Source organism: Zosterops lateralis, assembly GCF_965231275.1.
Source record: "Zosterops lateralis genome assembly, chromosome: 1".
Lineage (NCBI taxonomy): Eukaryota > Metazoa > Chordata > Aves > Passeriformes > Zosteropidae > Zosterops > Zosterops lateralis.
Window position 1 is genome coordinate 55,764,643 of NC_139762.1, and position 14,255 is coordinate 55,778,897.

The window sequence follows — 14,255 nt, forward strand, 5'->3', positions numbered from 1 at the left end:
TATTTGAGGCCAAGCACCTCCTAGCTAACAGAGAGAAAGGAGTGCACTCTCCATGTGTTCTGGGAGAAATTTGCAGTGACAATGCCCATGTGGGGCAATGCAGTGCCCTGAAAACTAAGCTGTGTTAGCTCTGCCTGACCTAACCCCAGAACATTCATGGAATTTGCATAGCATTCCTCCTCAGTTACTTTCTCATGCTGAAAAGCAAAGGCATATTATCTTAGACCACACACTGGGTCAATACTGCTGTATTGTTGCTAGTACCCAAGTTGGGGTCTTTGCATGGACTGCACTTAACCCATCCACACATCATGCCTAACATCCTGCTTTATTATTGAGGTGATCCGTTTGGAACATGAACTGAAGTGTACCTCTTCCGTGATTACTGCACAGAGCTCGAGTATCTACGCTCTTGCCTTGCACTGTCTAAGACAGCTCTCATTTACTCAGTTCCTCAGGAGCTGCTTGGGGAAAGTGGAAACATATCCTTGCATCTCTCACAAGGGAAGATAAAAGAGGGAAGGTAAAGAAAAAAAAGACTTGGTTATGTCCAACAGAGAGGACTTTAAAACTATCCCATCACAGAAATAATATGGGAGGGAAGTAAGCCAGCCACTGTTATTTTCTGGATATTTTCCCAGCTTCCTGCTTTCTGTCCTTCAGGGAATTGCAACGAAAACTGTCCCTCCTTGTGATACATGAACTTCTAATGCCTACTCTTGAGCAGCTGAGATTAAAGGATGCATAGGAGTCTTTCCTTCTCAAGAAAAGCAGATACTAGGAAGGGAGAAGGAGTACTTGAGGCTGAAAGATTAAAATAGCACAGTTCACAGGTATTTACATTCCTGGTGGGAATATTATCCGAACAGCTAAATGGCATTCAAACCTCCATCTATTTGCCCCTATTTGGTTAATTAAGAAAAGCTGCCAGCATGATATTTATGCAATAGCTACTGGCTCAAAAAACAAGACAGATTATTGGGAAAATAAATAAGAAAAAAAATGCATTGACATGCCCTTTATAATTTTTCACATTCTGCTATTTGCTTATATCTCTTTGGTATTTGTGGCAGCTACATAATTTTGTGGAACCCAACTGTATTTGCAGAGTTGCAGTATTTAAAAGCAGGCTTTATTTTTGCACTGGACATGGTGACAAAATTTAAATTTTTTTTAGTAGTATGACTTTTTATGTCAATCTAATCAACATCTACTGCATTTTACATAGTTACACATGATTCTTCAGTTTTTACAATGCTGATAAGTGTTTACCCATCCTCTATCCGGGAAGTGGTCTGAACAGTTGTATCACCTGACAGTTTAAGGAGCCTAAAAACACTTTAGAAAAGTCACTGAACAGATACTACATGAAAATACAGTTTCAAGATTCAGTTAAAAAGAAGCTGGGCACCAGTGCCATGGAATTCTTATTTTTTTGTACCTGAAGATGGCACTACATCCACAGGGAACAAACACACAGTGCTTTTATAGGTTTTTGAGTGGAAGTGTGAAGATACCTGGCAAGTCTTGCCTTTAGATTGTAAAATTCACATTTCTTACAAGTGTAATGGGCTAGAAAAGACAGCAGAATAATACTCTAGTATTCCCTAAAGAATGCACCAATTGAATGCATCAAATGAAGCCATGTCATTGCATTATTCTTGTTTTCCTTCTGTGACAAATCCTGGGTGAGTGAACAACTACGTTTTTTGTAGTTTTAGGACTTTCATGAATTTATTACTTGTATTTGTTTGTCCATTCTTTTTTTTTTCTTCCCAGTTTTGTTAAATAATTTGCATAATCAAAGGTGAGTATCAGTCACAAATAAATAAAATCTCCTATATTTGCTATTCATAATTATTGTCTTATGGGGAACACAGAGTTTCTCAACAATGTTATGCTGAAAATGAAATTCTCCTCTCACTGCCTATTAAAAATATCAAGAAAACAACCAACAGATGTTTTCTGAAAATACTATGATATTCAGAAAGGTTAAATCTGGCACAGAAAAAAACCATAACAAATCAACAAGAGCCTATAACACCACTGATTTGTGAACAGAAATTACAAATATAAATGTTTTAACAACATATCATACATAAAAAAGTATTTTTCCACACAATGCACATAAATTCTTCTGTATTATCACTGTTCTGCTAATGCCACCTAGATGAATGGATATTAAATTAACTTGTCTTGAAATTGTGTAATTTTTCTAAATCAGTTTTTCTTGTTTGAAACTGCTCTTCTTCAAAGCACTTTCTTCCCCCCAATGGGGTGAAAAAAATGTGTGGAAGTGTGTTTTCCTCAGATCTTAGCACAGACCACTGAATATGTATCTATGTATTCCTGCTGATTAGTTTCAGGATACTTTCACAGTTTAGACTATAATTTAATAGTACTAGACTGTTGTTCATGATGAAATAAAAGAAATTATCTTTTAAATCCTTTTTAGTGCAGCTTTTGCCACAAAATGCTTTTATTCATTCGAGAGCATTTTTACAGGATTAACCTAACAATGAATGCTACTAAAGTATGCAAACAAATTGCTTGAAGCTTCCAGAATAGCCCTCAAGTCTGAAATTCCCCCAGATGTAAGTCAGCAATTGAAAAGCCTCCTAAAATGACTGGCTGAACCATGTTGGAATATTTTCACACAGCAGGGACTGGCTGCTGGGAGATGTGAATCCAGCTTTAGCATTTGGTTCATGCAATTCAGTGTTTGCACAAAGAATCAGCACACTCACTTTGAAAACAGAAAATCTCCATATGTCCTGTGCAGTAAGTCAATGGTATTTCTGAAACTTCTGTTACCAGAAATATAACCATGTTAAGCCAAAATGGTTTAATGGTAAGTAGTACTATGGCTGTAGAGAAACATGACCAAGACTGCTTTTTTAGCCTGACAGAGGACTCCTGCACTCCAGCAGCTTGAGAAAACTGGCTCTTACTTGTCTCCTCTTAAAAGCTGTTAAACAATTAGTAGCTTGGAGTTTGCTAACTCAAAGGCAGCTTTAGGCAGCTTTAACATATAAATATTTCCAATAAACATTGTTCCTTGAGCCTCTAATTCTCAGATTTTTGCTAAGTTGTAGAACTTAGCAAATTCAAAGACTATGCTTTGGATTTTTTTCTTTTTTTGCTCTTCCACTTGAATGCGTAAGCACAAAAACCACTTCTGTAACATCTGTCATGGACAGTATGCCTGGTTATTATGTTAATTAGTCCTTGGATCCAATATCAGTTACAACCAATACATGGAGTGGAAGGCAGAATAGCACTTCTTTCAACATGTTATCCACATATTACCATATGTTATCCAGATCTTCCATCTGGAATTGAGAAAATGAAAGGTATATGCCCAGATAATATAAGAGGCCAAAAACATAATCATTGAAACCATAATCATTTGAAATCAGCATACTGGTTTCAAAGAATGGTAGTTATATTGCTCCCTAAATTCTGACTTTTCTACCTAAACTGATGTTTTTCCTTTCTCATTATTATCACAAAAACCTCACACACAAGGTGGCACTACATACTTCTCTAGCAGTGAAAAGATCTGAAAATGACATTTGATCTTCTCAGATGAAAAGCACTTTCTGAAATGGTACCTGAAAATGCTGGTGGACAATACAGAAATTTCACATCTTATCTCTTCTTATTGTCCCTTGGAGAAAGTGCACAATGTTTTTAACAATAGTGATGATGACTAGGTATTTTTGTATAACCTATCTCCAAGAAAACAGAAAAAGTTCATATTTGTTCCTTTACCACTCTCCAAGTCCAGTTCTTGTTTTTCATTAGACAACATGCCATACTCCTGTACTTAAATTCTTTAAGCTGATTAATTGCTAATTAAAAGCTAACTTAAAACTAAGAATCTCTAAGCAGTACTTCCATTAGGGATGCACAGTTTACCATGCAAGTCACAATAGCTGGAATGATGAAAAGTATTTAAGATGCTGGAACCCACTCTTGGTCCACTCTTGAAAGGTCACAGGATAGCCAAACTAGTACATATTTCTACTGCTACTGAATTTCAGGGCTAAGAATAACATACAGAATGTTTTGTATTCATGAGTCATATGGCATTCACATAGTTCCATGGTGTGCCAACCCATATAAAATTAGTGACTATCCAGCAAAGCAGGTACTGCACTGAATTTCAAAATCAGGCAATCTTTTTTTTCCCCTCTGAAAATTGTATTTGGCACCACAGCAAAGAGAAACTAGTATCAGTTTATCCAAAACAAGCTTCTGAGGCTGACAGGCATAGCAGTTATCAATACTACAGATCATAGGTCAAAAATGAAATTAAATGATCATACTCAGTTGAACTGTACAGAGTTCATGGAAATTATAGAACAAGTTAATCTTAAAGCATAAAAGAGGGGAACAGAGTCTTGGACATCAAGTCAAACAAGAAATCCTCACACAGCTTAACTGCTAGATAGAAAAACTTTTCAAGCAGAAGATAATAGAGCTAAGTCATAACCGGTTTCTCCATTTTATGTAATACAGTGGAACCAGGGATGTGTTCCAGTCAACCAGTAACCCATTTGTTCCAGTCTTTATGTTACATGTAAAAGCAAGAGATCTGATGATTTAAATGGTCCTCTTGACAAAATAGTTCACAGGGTGCAGGTGAGAAAAGAGTATGACCTCTGTCAACTACAGGTGTGTAAGCTTTACTGTACCGATAGCTTCCAAATTCCACCAAATAAACTTACATATTCAAATTTCTCCTTCCCTTGGGGGCCAGTGTAAAACACTTTGGAGGTGGGAATTAGACTGCTGAGAGGTGTGACAGGAGGTAGACATAGCCTGATGCCCATGTCAGGGAAAATATAATTTCTATAGATTTTTGCTGTCTGAAAGTTAGGAAATATATTTTCAAAAAAGGTCCCTGCACTTGGTATCTGAATAAATTTCTGATCTTCCTCTGGGAAAGAGTTCCATAGTTTCTTTGTATAATATAGATTTAAATATTTCCTTTTATCAGTCTTATTTGCTTCTTTTCACTTTGCCCGAATATTGATTTACTTTCCATTCCTTTTTGTAATATAAGATTAAAAAACCCCATGGATTTAATTTTTTTAATCTCAAATTTATATTAACAGTTTATTCCTAATGCATCTTGGATATAAATTATTATTTGATTAATGATATACTGGAGTAACTGCAAAGGAACAAAAAATCACTTTCCTAAGAAAAAATTATTTTATAGGTCTGTGGAAAGAAAGCTGTAAAACAATCTTTCTCTGTGAATGCCAAGAGACATGAAAAAGTTTGACTGCCTTAGTCCAAGTAATTTGTCCTGAAAGTATTTGAAAACCAAATCAAAAAGTCAGACATCATTTTGTGTGCATGGATACTATAAAATCCTGTGATTTACCTGCACTGCCCAGAGGTAGTCCAGACGCAGTTTCAAGTCCACCTGTCTTGAATGCAGTGCTAAAGCACAAGAAAATAACAAAATAGCTAGTATTGGTTCATAGCCACGCATATAAAAGGAGCCGCCCCTTAAAAATAAGAAGAAAATAAATGTGTTATTCCAGGTCTAATATCTAACAGTGCACCTTTTTAATACCAGATCCTTAGTTTAGAACACATGGGTACCTCCTAATCACTAGCTTTTTCTGAAGAGGCTCACCTGGGCAGGGAGGTGGATGATAGTACATCTGATCACTGCATCATACCCACATGCAACTTCTTGAGGATTTTTAGACCCCATGCATTATTGTAATGTGTGTGCATGTTTTTAATTAGGAAATACAAAAACATTGGAAAGCTCAAAAGCTTAATCGAAATTGGGATTGTTTGAGGTCTGCTGAAATATGGCAGGTAAGCTTTTAACTGTGTTTTTCTATTCCATATGGTAGTTAGACTTCAGTGTGTTCAGCTGGGACATATTAGCACAAAACTACAGAATGATGGGGCAACATCTGTCAGCTTCCAAAAGCTGATCACCTGTTGATGGATGCTACAAGATCCTACAATTGCTGGGGAAACGATGACTGGTGTATTTCTTATGCTCTACTGAGTCAACAGTCCTAGGCAGCACTGAACACTAGAGACAATTCAGAAATAAGTAGTCAAAGTGTGACTATCTATAGAGAATTACACATTGTTTAATTTTGCAAGATACCTACCCCACTGCTTTTCTGTAACCACTGAGTTCCAGAATAACGATGTACAAAATTGTAACAAAAAGCAGGAGAATCATTTTTGGCAAGGAAGATACACGTAGAAATACTGCCAAGGTGAGAGTCCCCACTACACAGGAAAGGAAAGCATAGTGGGCTGTGTCACATGGAAGTTCATTCATTGTTTTATTTGGTCCACCAGGAGAAATTATAACTATTGAGCTGCTGGAATTGGTATTCCAAACCCAAGGCATGCAGCCAACCTAGAGAAGACAGGAGAGGAGAGAAGAGGAGAAAGTTAAATACGAAATAAACAGAAATGTAGTTGCTATGGAGGCTGACCGTAGTTCATTTCTAATTGTAAAAAATATGGCAGTGGATTTCCCACTCAGCTCAATGCTGCATTAGAATCTCCTTTTCCTGCAATGCTCCACTGAGTTTTAGGGAAGAGACACAATTTATTAATTAGATGTCAATAAGGGCAACCAATTGAAGTGTAGTTTAGTTGAATAGTTTCCCTCTTAGGGCTCAAACCTAAGAGAATCTCAAGTCAGGATATTCCTGCAAAATTAAGAAACTTCAGTTAACATTTTATGTGGCCATACAGGTGAAAAAGATTCTTGCACAGAGCAAAGAAATAAATGTTTGTTTTATTGACTGTGTAAATCATATAAACTTCAATTACTTAAATACAAAGTAAAACATTGATATTGAGTGAAAAACTAAACATAATGTCTTTTTCCATTTCACAGTTACTTCTGCTGTCACAAATGTTTCAAGTGTAAGGACTTTTATTACCCCTGTCATTTCAGTTATTCAAGGAGTTCCATTTTCTTCTTACACCGGGAAATAATTTTTTTTTAGTACATTTCTTATGGGAAATGTCAGGAAATCTAACCTGCTTTTCCTAAAGACAATGTTAAGTATATATATCTCAGAGCTGGTACCCAAGGAAGAGAGGAATTTCTGGCAAATACTGCAAGCCTCTAGAGCTCCAGTTTTAACTGCAGTCCAACCCTCACCCCTTACAAAGGAAAAGGATAAGAATTAATATAAGTAGAGGAGAGTGGGATGGTAGTGTGAAATTGATTTAACAGGTGCCATCACATAAGCCCTGCCCTGTACTTAAGCATCTCTTTTGAAGTGCATTATAAGACCTTTTTATTTCATCCCAACCACTGACAATGAAATTTTATAGCATGCTGTAAAGTAATTGACATCCTGAAGGGTGATTAAACAATGTATTTTAGAGGGAGTTGTATTAACATAGAAAGATGAGACATAATAAATAAAAAAAAAGTGAGTTAAACTCAGAATGGGTAACACTATGAAGTGAGATTGAGAGAGTGAAATGAAAAATCCCTTTAATGGGATTTTGTTCAATATCCTTAAAAATGCTTTCATACTAAACTCATCCAAAAACATGCATATGCATAAGGGCTTCATCAGTGATCTGCAACCCATCCAGGAAAACATCATCTGCTGTGCAGCCAGTAGTGGAACATCAACATCCAGCTCTTCCTGACAGATGAGAATTCTAGAAGCATTACTGTGCAGGAACTAATAATTTCTACTGATTAAACATTTCTCTTTAGGTTACAAGTTATTTTTGTTCAGGAATGGATAAAGTTATGTTCTAAATTGTAACTGAATGATCACTACCTTGTTGGAGGTCAGAACCTCTGAATTTTAATCTGTCTTCCACTGTTCAGTGTTGTATGAGGGCTTATGATATCTATTTCTCATTTGCACTATCTTTAAGTGGCAACAGTAGTGCTTATTTCATTAGGTCAAAGTAAGTATCAGATCTGTGGAGGCTGATTCACAAAGGTTTTAGCTGTCATAACTTTAATCTCAATCCTGAAGTGAGCTACACAGAATTTGCTGAGAAGCTAGCCTGGAATCACTGCAAAGTTCTACGAATTTTGCGCTTATGTTCACATTAGGAACCACATATACATCTGTGTGCTATTAGGGATGTATGTTACTCACACAGACAATGTTCAGGAATTCCCAGAAATGTCTCAACATCAGCAATTTTTGGTTCCTCTCACAACACTGGAATCTACAGAAAAGTAATCCTCTGCCCAGCCACTTCATGGGGATAAGCTAGCTATTGTGTTCTCAGGGCAGGTCCAGGGATGAGTGAATACACAAAATAAAAAATACAAAATACGGGCCTTGGCCTCTCAGCACTGCAAATTGCTTATGTCTTCTTAATGTTCAGGACACATTGTTGAATTCCTGCAGAGAAGCATGATTTGAAACATCTGCCTTCTCAGGATTTCCAATTGCGTTTCATGTGCTATTTTTGTGTACCCTAACATGTTTAATTCATTAGCATTAGCAGCCAAAAAGCTAAAATTGAGTGCTAGGAATTTGTCAAGGCAACTGACTGACAAATACTTAGGTGGAACTTCGAATACCACTGGAATACAAGTCCAACATGTTGAACTCTCTGCTAATTTACAGTAAAGGAAGCTCAATTTTCAGAAGTATTGAGCGCATTTACTTCGTACAACAGAAGCTTTTTCAACATTAGATGTGAGTGAATCATATGAGTAGCACAGTGTAAGCACCTCTTCTCCTTATACAAAACTGTCAATGTTTTAATATCTATCTTTTCTGATTTGCCTGGGCTAAAAATACCCCCATTATTAAAGAAGTCTGTTCTATAAGTTGCTACATAGAAATAGTAATCTTATTTTGACACCATATCTTGTCTGTCACAAGATATTCGCCATTGAACTACTACGCAAGTTGAACATTTAAAAACAGTACATGACACCAGCAGTCTACATGGTGCTAAGGTGTGACATACAAATTGATATTGGTTTTGAATAGGTATTATCTGTGTAATTTGCTAATAGCTTTGCCGTTCCTAATTCAACACCCTGTCTCAGGCCAATGAAAGTTCAAATTGCATCAAAAAGGTTTAATTTTGAAGAAGTATATTCTGCAAATATGAATAATAAAACAAGTAGGAATTAATCAGAATGAGAATATGGTATGTGTTTAATGGATCTGCACCGGTTTGTTCTTTAAACAGAATGCTAACTTAAGTGAAACTTGATTCAAATACTCACCACACAGCCTTGAGCCACAGAGTATATTAAGATCACAATAAAAATACACAAAATGGTACGAATTTGTATTGTCAGGCACCCTGGAAAACACTAGGAAAGAAAAAGAAATAGATAAAATATTTAAAATATTTTTAAAGTGAGGTTGTTATTATTCAGTAGTCTATAAAGAGAAGTGAATAAGGGATACAGAAATTTCACCTGTACTGCAAATGATGAAGTTGCAGTTATTGTTCTGTAGCAACACTATACAACACTTGTTAGTGTGTAGGTGTATTTTAATGGTAATCAGAGTTTTGGGGATAATAAATGTGAAATTACTATTGCTCTACATTATTTCTCACTATAATTAAAACTCTTAGAAATTTTAGTTGAAAGTCATGAGGCAAATAATATTCTAGGATGACATTTGATTTTGTTCTCATGGGAAAAATACATAAAGAAACTTTTGCCTTGCAAATTTTCATCTCCTTTGCCTTGCAAATTGTGATCCAAGAGAACATACTGTGATAGCATAGAATTTTGGAGTGGTATATGTGTCTTCTCTTATAATAAGCAGGTTAAATTCCATGATAGTTTTAATTATTGTGACTCATTAAAACATTGAATTTGTCAGAAAAAGCAGTAGAGAACAAAAATATCTGGTGAAATGGAGTCTTGTGAACATTTTGTTTATCTCCACTTTTACCCTGATTCCATTTATCACACTATCAGGTGTTAAGTTCTTGCTGCTATGAAGCCTGTGAAAGAATGTGAGCGAGAAAGGGTAAATATGTCAGGCTGTGTACTTTGGCCCATTCCAGTCATTCTGATCAGCTCTGCTTCCAGGTAAAGCTGCTTTCCTTCCTTTCCCCTTGCACTGAATATTTGGGGCATCTATTATCTACTGGATATATCTATCAGACCACAGGACTTCAAGGGTCAAGAATCAAATCCAAGAAACAGATTTAAAGTGGAGACTATCCGGTGTCCTTTAAATGAAGGAAGATCAGATTTATCAAGGTTGAATTTCACTTAAGACCAAATGGAGCAAGCAAACATCTGATTTTTTGGATGAAAGTCGACAATTTTGAAGAAAAGCTTTTCACTTCATGGGTATTGCCAGCCTCAAAAGCATAGCTTCCAGCTGGCAGCAAAGTAGTCATAGAGAGAGGCTACTGCACCCTTGGCAAAACAGAAATCATGGAAATGCATCCCCTTCCATTCACATATGAAGATACATTTTCTCTGTATGTACAACCATGTTATTAAAAGTGGTTATAGAGGAATCACCTTCATATGGGCTGTGACACATGAGAATACAGTAATTACAGGAAAAAAAAAAACAAAGAAAGTATGATCTACAAATATATTCTGGCTTCAGTATAGGTTAAGTCCATGTAAATGTAGGTGTGGAGCAATCCATATAATATCAATAGTAGATCTGTATTATGGATATGAGTGTAAGTATTAGCATCAATAAAATAGATTGGGATACCTGATGTAGATCACCTTTAATAAAACTGAGCATATTGTAGAACAAGTAGCTAATAGCTTAGATTATAGGAATCTGAGATTGAAAAGCTGTATCTCAAGGGAGAAGATACAGCAATGTCCAAATTACACTATGGAAAAACACAGATTATTTCTGCATTTGTTCATCACTATCATACAGTTCTGTCTGGAAAGGACCTCAGGGTGTTCAAAAGTACTCTGTCTTGACCCGCAGAGCCTCAGGGCCATTTTTGCAGAATTGGAACTCCTGTGTCATTGCAGGGCATTATTTCTTCTCAGAGCCTGGACTTTGCATTATCCATTCTGTATTTATAAGATTCCTGTTGGCCCATTCTGTCAACCTATCTAGGACCCTCTCAATAGTCAACCCTGCCAGCTGTTCTCACAAAATTGTAGACATTTGAAAACTTGACATGAGTATAATGCCATGTCCTTCTCCAGGCTGTTGATAAAAATGTCTGACTGGACAGGATTCAGGATAAATTCCTGTAGTATCCCACTTACAACTGGTTTTCAGTATAACTATAAACTGATATGCTCTGAATTTGATTATCCCCATAGTATTTTACCCATCAAACTGTCCACTTGACTAGATCAGAATCTTATATACAAATTGGATGAAAGATGTGTGGTTTTATCCACAGAAATAAAACACAAAATATTTTTTTTCGAAGAAACAATATATATTCCATTGATTCAGTTTGCAACCAAATAAGCTGTCTACTGCTTATTAAAGACATAATTCCCATGGTTTGAAGATAATGCTGGATGGTTAAGAGGGACAAAGCAAAATACAGATTCAAAGATCACATGTCCTGACACACTGCACAATTTTTTTTGGTCTGTGTTGTACATATATGTTTTAAATGTGGACATGGGAGGCTATTGGGTTAAAATAGAAAACAAGCCTTTAAAAGATAAGGTAGGAGATACATCTGAATTAAAATTCTGACACTAACAAGATTTGTACTTCTTAAGATTGCACCTGCACTTTTATGATAGCAGAGATTTTTGGGCTTCATTTTCTTAGTTTTCTTTTATTTGTGGAATTTTTATTAACTAAATAAGTAGTGTCAGATTACCAAAATTCTAGGTAACTAGAATTCTAGGTACAGTAAAGTATTATCAAAGTGTTTTTATGACTGAGGTATTTAATGCTAAAGCATGGAGAAGCTGAGTCACTTGTGCAGTGTGAAAGAACAAGTAAGTGCCATAAGACTGATTAAAATAGGGGAATAATTGTTTTATTATCCACATAATATTAATTTTATTTTATTTATTATAAGACAAATTTTTGCCACAAGGTTTTAAATTGTGATATTCTAAGGTTCTAATTGAGATATTTTATTTTATATTTCTATTTTTTTTCTAATGCTGAATTTGATCCTGTATAATATTGAATCTCTGGAGGAACCTGGAATAAATACAAATTTTCTTGACTTACAAAACAGATGGAACCCTTCTTATGTTTGCACAAGCCCCAGGGGAAGGTATAAAGAGCAGTTAGTTCCTACAAACTTTGTCCAAATTTCTACCATCTATAAAGAAAAGAACAGATGATGAACTACTCTGTCCTAATAAAAAAGAGATCATCAAAGTTACTCCCAAATAATTTTGAAAATTCATAAATAAGGTCCTGTTCAGTACCTGATACTCTGCTAATATACTACTTATGTTTCCATGAAAACACATGCTTTTCTTCTGCCAAAAGGCACTTTTTAAAACTAAAATTAGTGTGTGCTAATCAGCAAAGCTGATTAACTGTGTAGGTATTTTTTCCTGATATTTGTCTGAAAAGACTAAATTTATATTAATCCAATACAGATTTCTTTAATCAGAAAATTAGCCTGTAGATGCTTTATTCTGATCTGGCAGACCTATCTCTCCCCTAAACCAACCAAATGTCCTTCTGCATAATTACTGTTGTGAAAATACAATGAAAGAGAATTAATCATTACTGAAGGTTTTGAAAAGGCCAAGGATTGTGCGTGCAAAACATTGTGTTTTACTATCAAAACAGCTGCTGTTTTGGCAGGAAAAATTTTGAAAACAGAGGGGAAGTCAGCAGGACTTTACACCCAGACCAGCTGGAATGAAAGGGAGAACTTGTGTGCTCTGTACTCAGAAAGGAGTAAAAGTCAGGTTAAAGCACTTTACCTACACAATATTTAGTGGCAGGTGTTCAGGGAAGATTTAACAAAAAGGAAATCATAGAATTAATGGCACTGAATGCTACACTGCTATAACAATTACTCATGGAAAAAGCCTACTTTCAGATTATTAATCTTTGATTCTGAAGTGTCTAATACATTACTTACCAAGGAACTTTAAAACAAATAGATTTCAGACTCTATGAACCTGTGAAGAAAAAACTGGTGGCTTCATTTTCCAAAGGACAAACATAGCATGGCTACCAAAAGGAAGAATAGTCAGAAAATCTTAAATCACTTACTTGTACTCGTGTGATATGTAGATACATAATACAAGCCACTAGGAAGCATATGCAGAACACCAGGAGAACAAGAACTATGGTACTCCTAGAATCAAAACACAATAGAAGTAATACAATGCAACTCAGTAATAGATGAGAACAAGCTGCTATTAGGGGTCTTTCTGAAATAGTATTTTAAATAAATGGTGGAGGTTGTCCTCCCCAACCTTGCTTGTAATATTAATCATCACAGTGCAAATTTAGCAGTGATGTCCACTGCTCTCAAGACTATGAAATTAGTAAATGCTCTTGTAAATGGTCTCCATTCTGACCTCAGAAATGAGATCAAAGCACCTCAAAAATTCAACTCTATGGTTGTCAGGAGAGATGCTTTATAATTGTAGGCTAGCGCAGAATATTCAGCATGATGACTCTTGTAAGGGGACTGTGTAACTCAATTACTTGGCCTTGGCAGCTGTGTTAACAGTTACCAGATGCTTTTTCTGTCTCATTTCTCTTTCTCAAAGATTTAGAAATCAATGGTCATTCAATTCAGACACTTAGCAAGTCAAATATAATCAGACCAGACTGCCTCCAAATGAAACAGAACAACTCCCTCCTTTTGAGTCTTCCTCAATGGTTAGACAAATCTTAAGTTTCACAAAGATGCTGTAATGATTTTTAAATTCTAAACCTTCCTTCTTCTGATTTATCAAAATAAACTTGTTCTTAATGAGAAGAGGGGTGCAAACCAAGAACTTTCTTTCTCTGGAAAAACTTCTCTTGAAAAAGTGCTTTACAGATGTGAGCAAGCTGACAAAAATTAGTACATCAGTGTAGGGGCGTTTGATTTCTGCTCAGGGGCAGCCTGGCCCCATGCCAACCATGGAATCAGGGCTGTATGACAGCAGCATACATGATCTTCGCACCTTCTTTTCTAACTTGTGAGAACAAACCAGCCAGTCCAGAAGCCATGTGAGCAATGGGTTCAGACATATATGTATCTGTGCCCTTGACAATTACTGCAAAAAAGATTGTTTATACAGCGTTTGTAACAGCAGAAGTGTGCAAATTCTCCTGTAGAGTTTCTAACTATTT

The 14,255-nt window shown here is 35.9% G+C and overlaps 1 protein-coding gene across 1 annotated transcript in view; it reads right to left on the minus strand.

The window, feature by feature from the left end:
- ADCY1 (adenylate cyclase 1) overlaps positions 1–14,255 on the minus strand; it is a gene marked incomplete at both ends in the record, with an annotated part of 149,345 nt that overhangs the window by 12,795 nt on the left and 122,295 nt on the right. Inside the window, 4 exons of the mRNA XM_083860552.1 lie at positions 5,399–5,525; positions 6,156–6,412; positions 9,236–9,325; positions 13,179–13,263. Coding sequence (XP_083716678.1) covers positions 5,399–5,525; positions 6,156–6,412; positions 9,236–9,325; positions 13,179–13,263 — 559 coding nt within the window. The remainder of the gene's footprint in view (positions 1–5,398; positions 5,526–6,155; positions 6,413–9,235; positions 9,326–13,178; positions 13,264–14,255) is intronic.